Below are 17685 nucleotides of genomic sequence, written 5' to 3' on the forward strand. Positions count from 1 at the left end.
ACTTATAGTTGATACTTTGTGAGAGAAAGTAGACCTATAAAGTACATCAGTATATTGGTCACTAAAGGTCATAAGGAGCTAAATGTTTGCTTAATGAATCTCAGTCTTTTAAATTTAGTGTAATTCTTTTCCTACATGGCATATTAGAACATAAGAACATTTAACAGATTGGAGTTAACCACATGGCTTTGTTATAAGTTTTAGGTGGCCTTATTTTAAGACCAAAAAGATAAAAAAATTTATATGTATCAGGTCTCCTGAAATCCCTACTTGTCCCCTAAGCTATCTGGACATTTCAAGTATTAGAGGAGTCTGTCATGTTTGCTTTTAACTGTTTTTCCCCTTGCTAGATAAGAACACGTGGAGTATATTGCAGACCCAGGGTGCCCTTGTGCAAGGGGGCTATGGCCACAGCAGTGTTTATGACCACAAGACCAGGGCCCTGTACGTTCATGGTGGCTACAAGGCTTTCAGCGCCAATAAGTACCGGCTCGCAGACGATCTCTACAGATATGATGTGGATACCCAGATGTGGTAGGTACTTTTTCTTGAGCTTTCACTTTAAAGTGTGAATTCTGCAGAGGCAATTGTTGGGAAAATATTGTGCTATATTTTTGTTTCCAGGCCTGGCAGATAATTATGTTCAGCAGTGTATATAGAGATATTGGGAAATAAGCAGAGGTTAATAAAGTAGCTAGTATTTATTTTATTGCATTAATCTATAATTCTGTAGTATGTTGGTTAGAAAATGTTTGGTATTTTTTGACTGGTTTTCAATTCTCATACGCTGAGAACTACTATAAAATTTTAGCTCTTCAAAAACACTGAGGGCCGGGCGCGGTGGCTCACGCCTGTAATCCTAGCCCTCTGGGAGGCCGAGGCGGGTGGATCGCTCGAGGTCAGGAGTTCGAGACCAGCCTGAGCGAGACCCTGTCTCTACTAAAAATAGAAATAAAAATTATCTGGACAACTAAAAATATATATATAGAAAAAATTAGCCGGGCATGGTGGCACATGCCTGTAGTCCCAGCTACTCGGGAGGCTGAGGCAGTTGGATCGCTTAAGCCCAGGAGTTTGAGGTTGCTGTGAGCTAGGCTGACACCACGGCACTCACTCTAGCCCGGGCAACAGAGTGAGACTCTGTCTCAAAAAAAAAAAAAACAAAAACAAAACACTGAGGAATAAATTATATAGCTTGTACATAGTTTGTGTACACTTTTGTAACTAAGTAGAATATATCCATTTTTTTAACCTTTTCTTGATCACCAGTGTGACACCTTTGGTATCAGTTACTGGCATCATTCCATTGAAATCATCAAACAGGATGTTCTTACTCTGAACTATATATCAGCCAATAAAAATATGTTAATTTTAACAAATGTAAAGCAAATTTGAGTTACAAAATAATGTAATTAAAAAGCAGTGGTTTCTCTTCTGTCTTTCTGTGTTTCCTCAAATATTTGATACCATGCTGTGGACACTGTTTTATATTCTGCCCGTCATAAAAATCATCATTTTTGGTGGCTGTGTGGTACTCCATTGTGTGGTGTGTGGGTATACTGAGACTGTGTGGTTGAAGTTTTGGTTTCTAGCTTTTGTCTTTTTGAGAAAGCATTGTGCATAAGCATTATGTATATGTTACGTGATTTCTGCCCAGAAACTGGAATTATAGGGCCATGGGATATGAAGATTTTAAGGCTCTTAATATATTTTGTCAGAATTCCTGTAGGTCTTTAAAATTTTACGTATTTTTTTGTTGAGAAAGTTACTTATATATAGGGAAAAATCTGGAAGTATTTGCACATTGTGTCTGAAGTTAATAAAACGGTTATGTTTGTATTAGCAGGTAGATAAATATTCTTTAAAAACTAACCTTGTATTTATTATTTCTAAATAAACTCAAAAGGACCATTCTTAAGGACAGCCGATTTTTCCGTTACTTGCACACAGCTGTAATAGTGAGTGGAAACATGTTGGTGTTTGGAGGAAACACACATAATGACACATCCATGAGCCACGGCGCCAAATGCTTCTCTTCAGATTTCATGGCCTATGACATTGGTAAGTTTCCCAAAGCCATTTTAGTTTCAGGAATCTTTTTGTCTGTAAGAAACATTTAAAAAGAAACTGAAAATATTGCCAGTTCAAAATGGTCAGGCCATTTGAAAGAGGTCTGAATGGTATTTTTTATATTTAATGACTGATATTATACACCTATTAAAAAGGATTATTTCAACATTAAATTCTTTCTGAAGTCACATGAATTTTTGAGGTTGTTTTGAAATATCTGGTTCCTCCTTTGTTACAAATGCCTTACATAGTGGTGGTATGTAGTTTTAACTATCAGCATTGTGTTAAATTGATTCGAGTATTAGCTTTATTTCATTCCCTGGAAAACTGGTTCTACATATTCTTGGTGTGGTTACATACTTGACCAGAAGAGGGCAGTATTTGTTCATGCAAAACAAATGTGCACTAGATGTTCTCTTGTGTATGTATCATCAGATTTTCATTTTAAACAAATTATTGTTATTTTTTGGTGCAGTAAAATACATATAACATAAAATTTATCATCTTAACTATTTTAAATGTATAGTTTGGTGGAATTAAATACATTGATGATGTTGTGCATCCATCACTGTCATCTGTCTCCATAATGCTCTTCATCTTGTAAAACGGAAACTCTATACCCATTAAACAATAACTCCCCATCTCCCCTTCTCTCTAATGCCTGGCAACCACCATTCTGCTGTCTCTCTATGATTTTGGCTATTCCAAGTCAGACATCATTTTTAACAGACATTTCCGTGCCAGCCACTGAGTTTGTACATTGGGGAAGATAAAATGAATAAGTTATAGCCCTTGGCCTCAAGGTGGAGGAAGCAGAGAAAGGAGCAGACAATATAATTGCATTTTAGGGTGTTTCTTGATGAAACGAATGTATGAGAGCACCTATGAGTACTCCTTAAGTCATGGGGGGTAAGGGTGAGAGTCAGGGTAGGCCTTCTTGAGGAGGGGCCATCTAAGCTAGGTCCTTGAGAACGTTAAGATTCAGTTAGGTGACATTAGGCTGGATGTTCTAGGCAGAGCAAGCCCATGTGTAGAGACACAGAGGCGGAAAGAGGCCATGGCACATACTTAGGGCTTTTGAGTACTTAATTTTGGCTGCATAATAGCAGCACATCAGGGAGGAGTGGCTTCGAATGAACTAGAGAAGTAAGCAGCTGTCAGACTGTTCAGATTTTGAGAAGCCTGGCATGTCATGCTGAGGAATTGGGGCTTTTTGAAGAATCTTCCAGAGGAGGTGATGGAATCACATTTGTGTCTGAGGAAAATCTCTTCAGTGGCATTGTGGCAAGTGGTTGGGAAGGGACAAGATGTTAGTTCAGAGACTGTTGCAGAAGGCCAGAGGAGGGTTTAACCCAAGGCTGTGGAAGTAGCAGTGAGGATAAAGAGGTAGATTTGATGAACTACCAGGAACTTGAGGATTGTCTGGGAAGAGAGATGAAAGTGTCCTTACTTCCAGGTGTCTGGTGTGGGTCTTGGTACCTGGTGCCTTTTGCCAGGGCTGGGAATAGAAGTGGAGGAACAGGATGCGGGAGGAAGAGCATGAAGTAAGGTTGGGGCCATGTCCAGTTGGATGTGTCTGTGAGAGCAACGCAGAGAGCCAGTGGGAAGCTCTAGGAGGGGTAAACTTCTGTAGGGTGCATGTGTATAGGAATGAGCACACAGCCTGAGCCCAGATGGAGGGAGAAGTCTGAAAGGGACTATGAGCATGTCAGGGAAGTAGGAGGAACACAAGGCGAGATTGGTGACCTCTGAGCCAGTTAACAGTTGCTACAGAGTGACTGAGTAAAATAAGTACTGCAGAGTCCTTCAGATTTAGCAACAAAGAGAACATTTATTACCCTCTAGTCATAGGGGAATAGTCCACATTGCAGGAGGCTGAGAAATAATGTAAGATGAGACGTATACACGTGACTGTTGACTGTTTTGTTGAACAACTTGTCTGTGAAGGGAAGAAAAGGGGTAAATGGAATGCCTCAGAGGGAGGAAGATCTAGGAGAGGCATTTAAAAAAAAAAGATGGACTAGTCTTGGGCTTATTTAAATGCTGTGGTGAAATCCAACAGAAGAGTTGGATGCCTAAAGGAAAGGGGTATCTGTTGAACCAAGTAGGGGACCTTTGAGGGTGGGATAAGAGGAAGGGATCCCTGCCACACAGTGGTTTTAGGGCAGAAAGTAGGTGGGTGGACAGGAAGCTAGGGATGTTGGTGGCCTCTCCATGGGAGGAAGACCACAGAATCTAGGCTGGGTAGGAGAAGGAAGTGACAGCTGTTGTTGTCCAGGCTGAATAAATGTCTAGATCCAGTGGAAGACCCTTGGCTTAGTGAGTGTCTCAGAGAGTGACACAAGGAGTGAGAGGTTGGTATGGTACAGCAGCACCAGTTGCTATTAGGTCCAGAAGAGAAGTTGCTAGTGTGGGTCAGGATGAAGGGAAATTAGTAGATCTAGGGAATCTAGGAAAAGATTTTTTAAAAATAAGATAAAGTTTAAATTTTAAAAAAATTTAATTTTCCACCCATATTTTTCCATTTTAGCTACTAAGTTCGGGCAAATCAATATGGAGACGAGTGGAAGATGATTATGGAACTCACATGTTTTACCCACATAAGCTTTGTAGAATGTAAAATTTGCTTGCATTAAAAAACGTTCTAGTGGGGCAAGTTGATAGGCAATAGGATAAGTGACCTGGATGTCATGGGTGTTGGATGAACTCCCTAATTAGAATTGAATTGCCGAATGCTCTGCTGCCACTGCATTTTACCCTGGAAATAATGGTGTAACTAAGAAAATTGAGAGGCATATTTTATGAGGTTGTGTTTGTTGCAGTCTTCGTGAAGAAATATCAGGTCCTATGATTTTAAATGGTAGGCTCTTCTGAAATGTGTTTTTCTTTCTGCTAGCTTGTGACCGCTGGTCAGTGCTTCCCAGACCTGATCTCCACCATGATGTCAACAGATTTGGCCATTCAGCAGTCTTACACAACAGGTAATTGGAGAAGTGCTTGCTCCTTTTGTGTTTAAAATGAAAATGAAGTGAAGTATGAAGAAGTGGAATTGGACTTACGTGTTATTTGCAGGATTCCCTCATCCCATTAATTTTTCATATAATTATGTAGGTGTGGATTTTCTGGTTTATGTTTAAAATATTTTATGTGGATATGAATTGCTTCAAATGCTTTGTTTATTGATCTGGTTTTGTTAGCATGCAGGAGCATTCAGTGTTTGGTGTTGTTTGCATGGGGCAACAAAAGTTACATGCATGTTACTGTTTTGTGTGCTCTGCTATTATCTGTGATACTTAGGTTGTTGAGTTTCTGGTAGTTTGTATCTGAATGGTAAGGAGAGGTTTGGAAAAAAGGTGGAGAGGGTACTTCAGATGAGGTGATAGGGTAGGGGAACAGAGATGGGGAGATATTGTGAAGCTTAGTGTAGGTCAAGTTTATAGTCTTCGGATAATCTGAAGTCTGCAGTGCATTTCATTGCAGTACTCAAAAATGCCTCGTCCAAATGACCAGAGCTCTGAAAAGAATATGTACATTCAGTATATTCAAGTGAGCTTGAAAAGAATGTGTCTATTGCTTTTGTTGGGTAAAGTGTTCTGTAGATGTCAATTAGTTAATTTGGTTGATAATATTCAAGTGCTGTCTCCTTGATTTTATGTGTAGCTATTCTATCCATTATTGAAAGTGGAATACGGAAGTCTCCAACTATTATTATTGCTAAGTATTTTCTCTTAGTATTTCTTGTAAGGCAGGTCCCTGGGTCTTTGTCTGGGAATGTCTTTATTTCAACTTCATTTTTGCAGGGTAGTTTTGTTAGAGAATTCTTGTTTGATAGTTTTTTGTTTTTTTCTTTCAACACTTTCCTTATGTCATCTGTCTTGCCTTCTAGCCTCCATTATTTCTTAGCTGTTAATCTTAATGTGGTTGTTTTGTATGTGATGAGTTATTTTATTTTTATTGCTTTCAAGATTTTCTCTTTGGGGCTTTCAACAGTTTGATTATATTATATCAAAATGTGCATCTTTATTTGATGGTACAGTAGGGAAATTATAGTTAAGAGTAATTTATCATGTATTTCAAAATAGCTAGAAGAATTGTGATGTTCCCAGCACAAAGAAAAGGTAAATGTTTGTGGTGATAAATATCCCAATTACCCTGATTTGATCATTACACATTGTATACTGGTATCAAATTATCACATGTACCCTGAAATATGTACTATTATGCAGCAATAAAAAATGTGGATCTTTTTGTTTTTATTTTACTTGGAGTTTGTTGAGCTTTATGGACATAAAGATTATTCATTTTCATCAAATCTGGGAAGTTTTCAGTCTTTCTTTTTTTCTTCCTTTCTTTCCTTTCTTATCTCACTCTGTCACCCACGCTAGAGTGCAGTGGCATGATTGTAGTTCACTGCAGCCTCGAACTCCTGGCCTCAAGCAATCCTCCTGCCTCAGCCTCCTGAACAGCTGGGACTATAGGCATGTACCACCACACACAGCTAGTTTTTAAAATTTTTTATAGAGATGGGGTCTCATTATGTTGCCCAGGCTAGTCCTGCCTCAAGCAATCCTGCCTTGGCTTCTGAACATGGTGATTTGTAGGCATGAGCCACTGCACCTGGCCTTTCAGTGTAGTTTTAATTTGTGTTTTTCTTACAACTGAAATTGAGCATTTTTTCATATGCTTAAGGGCATTTGCATTTCCCCCCTGCAAACTGACTGAAGCCCTCTCTATATTAGGATATTCCTTTTCCTATAATGTAATTGTAAATAATTTTTTCCTAGCTTATCATTTGTCTTTGCTTATAGCATTATTTTCTGTGTAAAAACTCCTTGTAATTCATATAATCAAAATTTTCTATCTTTTTTTACCTGCCTTCTGGATTTTAAGTCATAGGGATGTTTTCTCCACTCTGAGGTGGTAGAGAAGTTCACCCAGTCTTTCTTCTAGTACTGATGTGGTTTTTTTTTTTTCAGGTCATTCTCTGATCCATTTGGAATATATCCCGATACATAGAATAGAGAAATAAATTCAGTTTTCTGTTTCTCTGTATGTTTCATTATCTCGGTACCATTTACTGAAAGACTGTCTTTTCCCCACTAAGATACCACTTTTACTGTGTACCAAATTTCCATGTGCACTTTTATCTGTTTCTGGTTGGTCTATGCTTTCATGCACCAATATGTCATAGCTTTAATTATAGAGGCTTTTATCTATGCTTTTAAAATTGTATATTTTTATTTTTAATATTTAAAAACATGTAGATATAGAATTACTGTTTAACTTTAAAAGATATTAGCATACCCTGACACCAAAGTATTCCAGAGACTGAGGGTTAAAAGTCACCAGGCTGTCAGGAACACTTTCTAATATAGTGTCTGTGAAGAGTAGGTAGATCATAGAAACCACTCTGGGTGGTCACAGGTCAGAATGAAAGGGTGGAATTGGGGAGGGAGGGGAGTAAGAATGTTTTTGAAACTTTGAAAAATAATTTCTTAGAGGACTTGTAATACGTAAGATTTGTCTGTAAAAAGTATATAGTTGTTATCTAAGTGTTTAGTAAATTCCTTCTTTCTATTTTTCCTCTCAGCACCATGTATGTGTTTGGTGGTTTCAACAGTCTCCTCCTCAGTGACATCCTGGTGTTCACCTCAGAACAGTGTGAGGCGCACAGAAGTGAAGCTGCGTGTTCAGCAGCGGGACCTGGTGTCCGGTGTGTGTGGGACACAGTGTTGTCTCAGTGTGTCTCCTGGGAGTCAGCAACTAAAGAACATGAAGAGAAGTTAAGATCAGAATGTTTTTCCAACAGTATGTTTTTTCTCTACTTAGAATTTAATAAATTTGAGATCACATTTTTTCTGAATTGTGAAGGAACTTAGCATATGTATACTTTTTATGTTCTCCTTATTATTATCCAGAATTATTCAGTAATAACTTATGCAAAGCCTTTTTGGGTATTTGAAAATTGGTTTGTAAACATCTTGGATGGGAACATGCCATGTGGCTCCTAGACGCTGTCTGTGAATAATGGAGACATAATCTTCTCGTCATTACGTAGGCTTTGTATACCAACTCCATGACCTGGCTGCAGTTGGTCTGATGCAGTGCTAGCCCGTAGAACTTTTTTTGATGATGGAAATGTTCTGTATCTGGACTGTCCCAATATGGTAACCACTAGCCACAAGAGGCTGTCAAACACTTGAAATGTGGCTAATGTGACTGAGGAACTGAATTTCTTATTTTATTTTAATTAAAAACCACATGGCTAGTGGCTGCCATATTGGATTACAAAGGTCTGATGTCAAGGATAAAAGAGCAGGGTCAACCCAGAAAAGCCACGTTGGGGTGAATTGTTCTGGTGGAGGGAGAGTGGCTGTCCTTGCAAAGTATTCTTCTCCATCTCCTCTAGTTGGACACCCAGTGATAGTAAGGCTGATGGTGGTTGAGGATGGTCCTGCCTGCTTAGCTTCTTGTCGTTTGGCTCTGATAAAGAGCACAATATGATACAGTGAAGTAATGTTTGGGAAAGTTCTTAGTAAGAAGAATGTCTCTACAATATATTTGTTCTTATCAATTTCAAGTATGTTGACTGAATTTTCTTAACAAGTAGGTTTGTTGTTGGCAGTTAACTTGAGAGTTGTGGTGGATAGAAGCACCTTTCAGTCTCCTGGGATGCTCCAAATTAAGCTACTCAGGAACATAAATCCTCAGAACACCCAGGCAACCCTTCCAGGTTCAATGGTGGACTGGTGTGTGCTGGAGAACAGAGATTATCAGCGTCTGGTAGGATTATTCACTGCCTTCTGAAAGGGATAAAAATCAGTGAAATATTTTTTGTTCAAATTAAACATGCAAGTTTATAGGAAATAATAGTAAATTACCTTAGGTGGTCGAATATGAACCCATTTGCTGTCTTCTTATATGAGCTGTTGAGTCCCTGTTTCCCTCTGCTTTCTGGGTGGGCCCAATCCTTGGGATGATGACGAGGACAGGAAGAACGGCCTAAGGAGCTGACTGCTGGGGTCTTTGTTAGAGTGGGCCCTGCCTCTTCCTGTGTTTCACCGTGTGCCTTGTCCACGGGATGGTGGATGGTTCAACACATGAGGCAACGTGGTTGAGCAGCTTCTCTTTTCTAGGGTCTACAGGAGATGCAAAATGTCTGTATTAGCGCAGAAGTTCTCAAACTTGCACCATTTAATTTACATATAAGTATACAAAATGCAACTCAGCTTAATGTCTCCTATGGGATTCTAGGGTGCTGCCTACTTCCTGTGCCCAGATTAGCTTTGCATTTATAAGGAGGAGGAATGGCTTGGCCTCCTACATTACTTTGTTTGGCTCCTGGGCAGCCTCAGGCATTCAATCTTTGACTAGTTGATTTTTTTCTTGGAAAGAAAAGTATTCAAAGAACCAGACCTTCTGTTATATCTTATAGTTATTAAATGAACCTGTCTTTGTTTTCCACTTTCTGTGTACTTTTTGGGGGGTGCAAAACAGTGTTTCTTCAGATTGTCTATTTATTTCTAAATTTTATTTTAACCTGAACACACCAGTATATTTTCCTGCCAGTTTTACTGTTCATTTTACTTCCCAACCATTGTTACTTTTTTTTAACCCCAGTTTCAGATTGTGCTCAACCGAAGCTGTCACAGTTAATGAGATTTTCTTCTTTTTATAGCTCCTGACCACGACAGATGTGACCAACACACAGATTGTTACAGCTGTACGGCCAACACCAACGACTGCCACTGGTGCAATGACCATTGTGTTGCTATGAACCACAGCTGCACTGAAGGCCAGGTCAGGGGCCATTGCTGAGAATAGAAGAATCCTAACTGAGCATAGGTTTAGGTTATAGTATGTATGGTATAAGTAATAATCCAGAGTTATTATAAAAATGGGGTATAGATTTGGATTTTATTATTGCTCAGGTTTCTTATAGGAAGGGGATGCTCTGTCCATGCTGATTCCAAGGATCTTACTAGCCACAGAGATTTGTATATGGTGTTTTAGAAGAAAGTGGGACTGTTGTCCCAGGGCATGGTTATGACTAAGTACTGGATCCTTGGTTTGGGGTTTGTAATAGCGACCTCACTCTACCTGTGCAAGGTTTTGGTAGCAAATTAGGGCTTGAGATTGAGAGTGAATCAGGTGTATAGTGGCCCATATTGAACTGTAGAAATGATAGACTTTGCAAAATCTCCTAGTCTTATGTTATATCTTAGTTTTGCATAACTTCACTGCTCACAATATATGATTTCAAAATTTAGGTTCCAGTGAAAGACTAAAAAAGATAAGATGGCCCAGCCTTTATAGTTTTTGACAACCTATAAGACATTTTTTTGTCAGCCTAATCCCATTTGTAAAGTAGAAAACTTTTAGACTGTTGTGGGGTGGGGGCAGGGCGCCATTTAAAAAGCAGCAAGTTCAACATTCCCGTTTTACAGATAAGCACATTGCGGCATGATGTTTAAAAGACTGGGCTGCTTCCTTACCAGTTAAAAGTATGTCCTTTTGCAGAACATTCTGCTGCAGTGTTTGCACTTCAGTGCTGCTTCATCTGCATCTTATGTATCTATTTATCTACCTATCTCTTTATTTATTTGCAGTTTGCTTCCTCCATTGATTTTGATGTCTTTAGTGTTAGTCCTCACCATGAGTTCTCTCTGTGGATATAAGAGAAAAACTTTTATCCCTTGCATTTTAGATCGCCATTTTCAAGTATGATAATTGCCCCAAGGATAACCCCATGTACTATTGTAACAAGAAGACCAGCTGTAGGAGCTGTGCCCTGGACCAGAACTGCCAGTGGGAGCCCCGGAATCAGGAGTGCATCGCCCTGCCCGGTAGGCCTTGCAGGGGCATCTTGGTGTGTGTGGGTCCACAACTTCTCCCCCTCCCTCAATATTTTGCAGCCTAGGTTGAACCTAGCGCAGGAGAAAAGTTAATTCTATCCATTCATTCCCCATACCTTTAGTATGGTTGTTATTGTTTTAAACTAAAATACAGCTCTTAATTATTTGCTCCTACTATCCTTTGAAACAAAGTAAATCATCATCTGTTGCTCTGGAGAATCAGTTAACAGCTTGGCTCTGTATCACTGAACCTGCTCCATTGTCCCCTCCCTGCTCTGCTGTGCTAACCTGGGACTAGAACACAACAGTTTCCACAGCCAGTCTGCTGGCACTTTATGAAGAGTACTTCTTATTGACCACTGGCATTTGGTTCTTGGCACCTGCTGAGAGGCTGCCTCTGAGGAGAAGGGGAGAGACCACTGTCAGCACTTTTTGGTGATCTCCAGCCTTGAGTACCTCAATATATAGCACTTCTGAGGTTCAGGATAACGGGCCTGAGGCCAGCCAGCCTGACTGAACCCATATATTTGCTCAACCAGCATGTCCAGGAAGGGGAACTTCTGTGATTCTGTGCAACACTGAGGAGTGTGCAGGGCAGTTGGGCCAGACTAGGCCCTTTTTGAATGTCCTTTGGAAGTACTTCATTCAGCTTGCAGATTGAACTTCTTGTTCTTTATCTAAGTGGGTCTCAAATTTTAATGTACAGGAAAACACTTGGGGATCTTGCTAAAGGTACAAGTCTAGGGTGGGGCCCTAGAGTCTGCATTTTAACTAGTTGCTGATGCCATACTTTGAGGAGCAAGTCTTTATCTGCTCTTAAAGATCTCTTTCCCATGGTGTCTTTCATTTATCTCAGTAACTGTTACTGTTAATGAACATTGTTGATGGCATCTCAGGGTACTTTGGTTCGGTGAAGTTGCTTTGCTTATTCATTGTCTTCTGGGAAACATTTGTAGGTTCTCTGGTGGTACCTTGTGTGGGCTCAGGATGATCACCAGGTGCAGATGACAAGCTTGCCTTGTGTGCTGCAGCCATATTACTTTGGTGTTTTCCCAAGAACAATATTCCCCCCTCATTTTGGGGATGCTTTGTGCACTTGATTGTACCTTCCACCTGATGATATAGAAACAGTGCAGCTTTTGGAGATCGTAGATTTGTTCATTCTCCATTTCCATTCTTGCAGTTTTCTACCCCACCCTTCCAATACGGTTATTTATTTGTCTGGTCTTCACTCAAGATTTTAGTCTTCTTTCCAATTGTTCTTCAAAAGGCAGTGTACCAATCTAACATTGGCATCAAACTGGTGTTTTCTTCTAAGACAGAGGAAAGGTGACCTCAGAATATACTTCTTGTGATCCAGGAGATATGACTGGCAAACTGTTTTTTATTCTTGTATTTTGTGTTTAGTCCTTAGTAATGTGTCTGATGCCCTTACCACATCCTAATGAAGTTCTTGGAATTCAAATCACGAAGATTGCTTGGGTGTTCAGTAATTTGAACTAGTAATGTAGTAATGTAGTAGTGTTGTGTGATTTCTAAAACTCTGTTTTTTTTTCTTTTCCCCCTTTACAAAAGAAAATATCTGTGGCATTGGCTGGCATTTGGTTGGAAACTCGTGTTTGAAAATTACTACTGCCAAGGAGACCTATGACAATGCTAAATTGTCTTGTAGGAACCACAATGCCTTTTTGGCTTCTCTTACAACCCAGAAGAAGGTAGAATTTGTCCTTAAGCAGCTGCGAATAATGCAGTCATCACAGAGCTTGGTGAGTTAAAATCCTTAGAACTTAAGTTTCTAGTATCCACCTTTCTACTGAGGGCGTGACTGCAGCTTGCATAAAGAAGGCTGTGGCTACATGTGATGTGCTCAGCAAGAGCAGGAATGCTAGTACACACAGTGTGAATAGACTGTGGAGCTGTACTGTCAGAGTCTCTTCCCGTAATGTCTTTTTTCTTATCTTAAAATTTTTAATACTTTGTATATTTTTATTAGTCACCTCTATTAAATAAATTATATGGTCTTTGAATAATTATATGTGGGACAAATAGTAATATTTATGTATATGCACATACTCCAGTGGCATCAGTAGATGATTTCATACCTGTTTTATCTCTAGATTCTGCTGAGGGGAAGGGAGAGGTCACTGCTAATTAGCCAGGTTGAATTTAGCTACCTGAGTTCCTTAAATTTAAGGTATTATTACAGTGCATAGTATTGTATGGTCACCGCTAAGAAATGTACATGCATTCAGGTCTTGCTGAGACCTGGCCAGCCCAAAAGAAGACAGCACCTTCTTGTCAAGAGTTGCTGAGTTCAGAAAGGCTCAAGTTCTCCTCCTCTCCACCCAGTGCTCTCAGGTGGCTTACAGTTGATATTCTGTAATGTCATTTTTAGTCCAAAGTCCAAACTGTGATCCTATCCTCAGTTAAGTAGATACTCTTAGAATAAAGCTGTGTTAGCAGTGTTGGCTGTGGTACAGCAAAGTTCAGTGGAAATGTTCTTGTCAAGCAGGGAGGAGTTGAGAGCAGCACTTCCCTGGGTGCAGCCTCCTTCGTGTGAAGGTATGGAAAGTGTCCCTGGGTCCTAATATGTGTGGCCTCTGCGTACCATCTGAAGGGCCATTCTGAGACTGGTAGGAGGTACCCTGTATTTTACTTTTCTATCAGTCTTTTTTTTTTTTTCCAGTGCAACTTTGATTTGGTATGGACATTCAAACACTGGTAACACATGCTTAGTGTGCCTACCTCAGGGGATACTGTGGCCATATTTGTTATTTTACAACATTTGGATAGCTTTTTCAAATTTCATAATCTTCGTTGGAGACTATGTTGTTGTTCAGCTTCCCTTCACCCACAGATGTGGGCCCTTCCTGGTATTTTGTCTTTGGGTGTCAGCTGACCTTACCCGAAGTCATTCATTCCCTCAGGAAATGGATGGATCGCACACAGCTTTGCCCATTACCCTGGTGTCTTTACCAGTAACTCGAATCCATCTCTGAAGGAATATCTGATGAGAAGGTTTCAACCATCCCAGCTGGCCCCAGATAGACCTCTGGTCCCTTTTCTCTCTTCCTCAGGTTTTTTTAGATCTAAAAAGTTCTGGGTAGTCTCATCTCCTGTGGCCATCTTTATAAAACAGAAATTCACAGTCTTGTGATAAGACTGACAGATGACAGACAACTAAAGTGTAATAGGCTTCTGTAGCTGTACTTCTACATGTAGCCCAGTCTGTACAGTCTAGATTTGTATGGAAAAATAGGAACAGGCATCCAGCCTAGCCTTAATATAGCTGGTAGACAGCTGGGAAGAAGTAACCCCTGAAGATGAGGAGGAGAGAATTGGAAAGGTGAAGAGAGAAGGGCTTTTTGTGCATTCGTGCCCCCATATGTGAGATGTAGAGGTTTAGAGAATGGCCCGTTGAGTCAGCCACAGGTAAGTTTGCGTGGCTGGTTGCAGGCTGGATTGGAGGGATTTGCTATAGCTGGGCCTTGAGAAGAGACCAAGGCCAAATCCTAAGAGGCCTTGGCCACAATGTCAGTAGGGTTTGAATTTTACCATGAAGGCAAAGAGAAGTTATTGAAGGCTTTTTAAAAGTAAAAATAACTACTTTTGGATGTATTTATTTCTTTTAGATCTTTTAATGGGTATGTGTATTTTTTCCTTGAAAAATGTAAATACATTGTACATTTTGTTTTATAACTACCAAAATTAGGAATGTCTTTCATTTCTGGGCTAAACTTTCTACTTTGATTTTAAAAAACTTTTTTTTTATTTAAACTTAGTATCCCTAATCCGAAATCCAAAGTGCTCCAATGAGTATTTCCTTTGAGCATCATGTCAGCAATCAAAAAGTTTCTTAATTTGGGAACATTTTGGATTTTTGTATTAGGGCTACTCAACCTGTGTGTATATATAGATGGAATATTATTCAGACTTAAGAAGGAAATCCTGTCATTTATGACAACATGGATAAACCTGGAAGACATTATGCTGAGGGAAATAAGCCAGGTTCAGAAAGACATACACTGCATGATCTCACTTATATGTGGAATCTGAAGAAGTCTTAATGCATAGAAGCAGAGAGTAGAGTGGTAGTTGCTATGGGCTTGGTGGGGGGCAGGAAATAGGGAGATGTTCGCAGGGCACAAAGTTTCAGTTGTGCAAGATGAATAAGTTCTGGAGATCTAACGTACAGCATGGTGATTATAGTCAGTAATACTGTATTGTATACGTGAAATTTGCTGAGAGTTGATTTTTAATGTTCTCACCCCGCCCCTGGCCCGCACACACTGGTAGGTAGCTTGTGAGGTGATGGATATGTTAATTAGCTTGATTGTGGTAATCATTTCACAATGTATACACATATCAAAACATCAAATTGTATACCTGAATAAATACAATTTTTGTCAGTTATACCTCAGTAAAGCTGGGGAGAACAATTTTAGTACCAAGCAGTACCCCATGGCTAAAGGTGGGAATCTTCAATCATCTGAACGGGCCAGGGTCCCCAGATAGGCTTAGTTCATGATCTGAGAATAGGTATATAACCACTATTTCATAAATATTGGTAAGATGATCGCATGTGTGAATGGTCATTTAAACCAAGTTTGGAGGTGACCAAACTTCATAGCATTTGTCATAGGATATAGAAGTTTCAGAACTTAATTATTGTTTTGCTGTTAATCTCTGTGAAAATTTTTATGTATTATTTTCTCTGAGCTGTATTTCTGTTCTTTGTAAAATGGCCATATTGAAGTGATGATGTATCCTAATCTGCTATGGCTGAATCAGGGCATAGGGAGGTTTTCCTGTATCTGTGGGGTATACCTTAGTATTTTTATCTAAAAGCCTGCTTTGGTCAATATTGGTTTATTCATAGCTGTGTCTGTTTTGCCTGTAGTCTAAGCTCACCTTAACCCCATGGGTTGGCCTTCGGAAGATCAATGTGTCCTATTGGTGCTGGGAAGATATGTCCCCATTTACAAATAGTTTAATACAGTGGATGCAATCTGAGCCCAGTGATGCTGGATTCTGTGGCATCTTGTCAGAAGCCAGTATTCGTGGATTGAAGGCTGCGACCTGCATCAACCCACTCAATGGTAGCGTCTGTGAAAGGCCTGGTAAGTGCATGGGTGGATTAGGTGCTATTGGAAATTTATTGAGAGAGAAACCATAGGAGGCACAATTCAGTACTGAGATGTGTAAGATCCTCATGAAAATTTAGGGAGTATTGATTTCAAGCATATGAAGCAGAGTATAACCCAGAATTTTAACAGCAGAAGGAAATAGGAAATAGCCTGTGTCTCTGAATAATTTGATCCATAAGCAAAACCAAAAGTAACTAACACTACTCATAGAACCTACTATTGTAATTAACAGTGAGATCGATTGGTTTGCTGACCACAGAAAGTGTGAAGACTTGTCCTGAAAGGCAAATTTCCTGGTGTTGGCAAAGAAATGCTTTGGAAAAAAGAACAAGAAAAGAAAATCAGGAAAAAAAAACAAGAAAGAAAAGATTAGAAAAGCAAGCAAATCAATGCAGGGACATTTTTCAGAAAGGTAGTATCTATCAGTGGGGAGAAAAATGATGAGAGCAGTTCTGTGACAGAAGACAGATGCAGACCACAGCCGCACGAAAGCTGTGGGAGAATGCTGAACCAACAAACGCTGTGAGTAGCCTCACAGGTTTGAATCTCTCTTTGGGCTCCATTTCAGCTACATAAAGACAGGCCCAGGGATAGCCTCTTCAGCAAGCAGACAAGCCCAAGACAAACTTCCTTCTCCTGCAGAGGGACTCACAAGCAGTAGGTGAAATTGTGGATTATATGGGGAGGTTGGGTTCCATTTACATCATGTCCAGTTTTAGGAAAGTACTATGATTTGAGGAATACAGAGGTATAGGAGAGAATTCGTAGCATTGTAGAAGTCACCTTAAAATATGATTTATAATCTTCTGTAGGGGTGCTGTCTAGCCTTTTTGAATCCTGAATGTGTCAGTGAATTTAATGAATACTCTGGTCCTCCTTCTCCCCAAAATTACAAATACAAGGTTTTGCATATTCAAGTGGGTTGTAAAACCCCTGGAGTTCATCCTAGTTCCCCAAATTCTAAGGGGCTTAGATCTCTACTTTTATGGAAAGATTCGCTTGTTCCATCATCTTTGTCCTTAATCTCCTTTGAGAAGAAATCCATTTTTTTCCCCAACTGTATAAATGCACTTGATAAACAGTACATGATGCCTCTAATGTTTTTTATTTTGTCCTTCATTTAGTGTAGTCTCTGAATTGATTTCATGACACACTAATGGGTCACAACCCACCTTTGAAAAGTTTGACCTTAGCTGACATGGTGGGAGCTCTAAGTGTCTCTCTTGGGTTTAATTCCCAGCAAACCACAGTGCCAAACAATGCCGGACGCCATGTGCCTTGAGGACAGCGTGTGGAGAGTGCACCAGCGGCAGCTCTGAATGCATGTGGTGCAGCAACATGAAGCAGTGTGTGGACTCCAATGCCTACGTGGCCTCCTTCCCTTTCGGCCAGTGTATGGAGTGGTACACGATGAGCAGCTGCCCCCGTAAGTGAAAAAGTGAGCTCTAGGCATTCACGCATCCCCTGTGCCTGGACAACTCTGCCATGGGGCAGTGCTCTCGGGCTCTGAACACTTAGGGACAAGATCGGACTTGACCTTCTGCTCAAGTTTGTCCAAAGGCTACCATTGAGATAGTCCTGACTGATGAGAATTTCATGCAGAATCAGGAACA

At 40.0% G+C, this 17685-nt stretch overlaps 1 protein-coding gene across 6 annotated transcripts in view; it reads left to right on the plus strand.

Annotated features, from left to right (window-relative positions):
• ATRN (attractin) overlaps positions 1-17685 on the plus strand; it is a 133475-nt gene that overhangs the window by 62584 nt on the left and 53206 nt on the right. For all 6 annotated transcript variants that reach the window (XM_045528988.1, XM_045528989.1, XM_045528986.1 and 3 more), the window contains 9 exons: positions 351-534; positions 1907-2061; positions 4967-5051; positions 7661-7878; positions 9749-9870; positions 10778-10916; positions 12501-12691; positions 15826-16045; positions 17313-17498. In XM_045528988.1, the coding sequence (XP_045384944.1) occupies positions 351-534; positions 1907-2061; positions 4967-5051; positions 7661-7878; positions 9749-9870; positions 10778-10916; positions 12501-12691; positions 15826-16045; positions 17313-17498 (1500 nt within the window). The remainder of the gene's footprint in view (positions 1-350; positions 535-1906; positions 2062-4966; positions 5052-7660; positions 7879-9748; positions 9871-10777; positions 10917-12500; positions 12692-15825; positions 16046-17312; positions 17499-17685) is intronic.

The sequence above is a fragment of the Lemur catta genome, chromosome 17 (genome assembly GCF_020740605.2).
Source record: "Lemur catta isolate mLemCat1 chromosome 17, mLemCat1.pri, whole genome shotgun sequence".
Taxonomy (NCBI): domain Eukaryota; kingdom Metazoa; phylum Chordata; class Mammalia; order Primates; family Lemuridae; genus Lemur; species Lemur catta.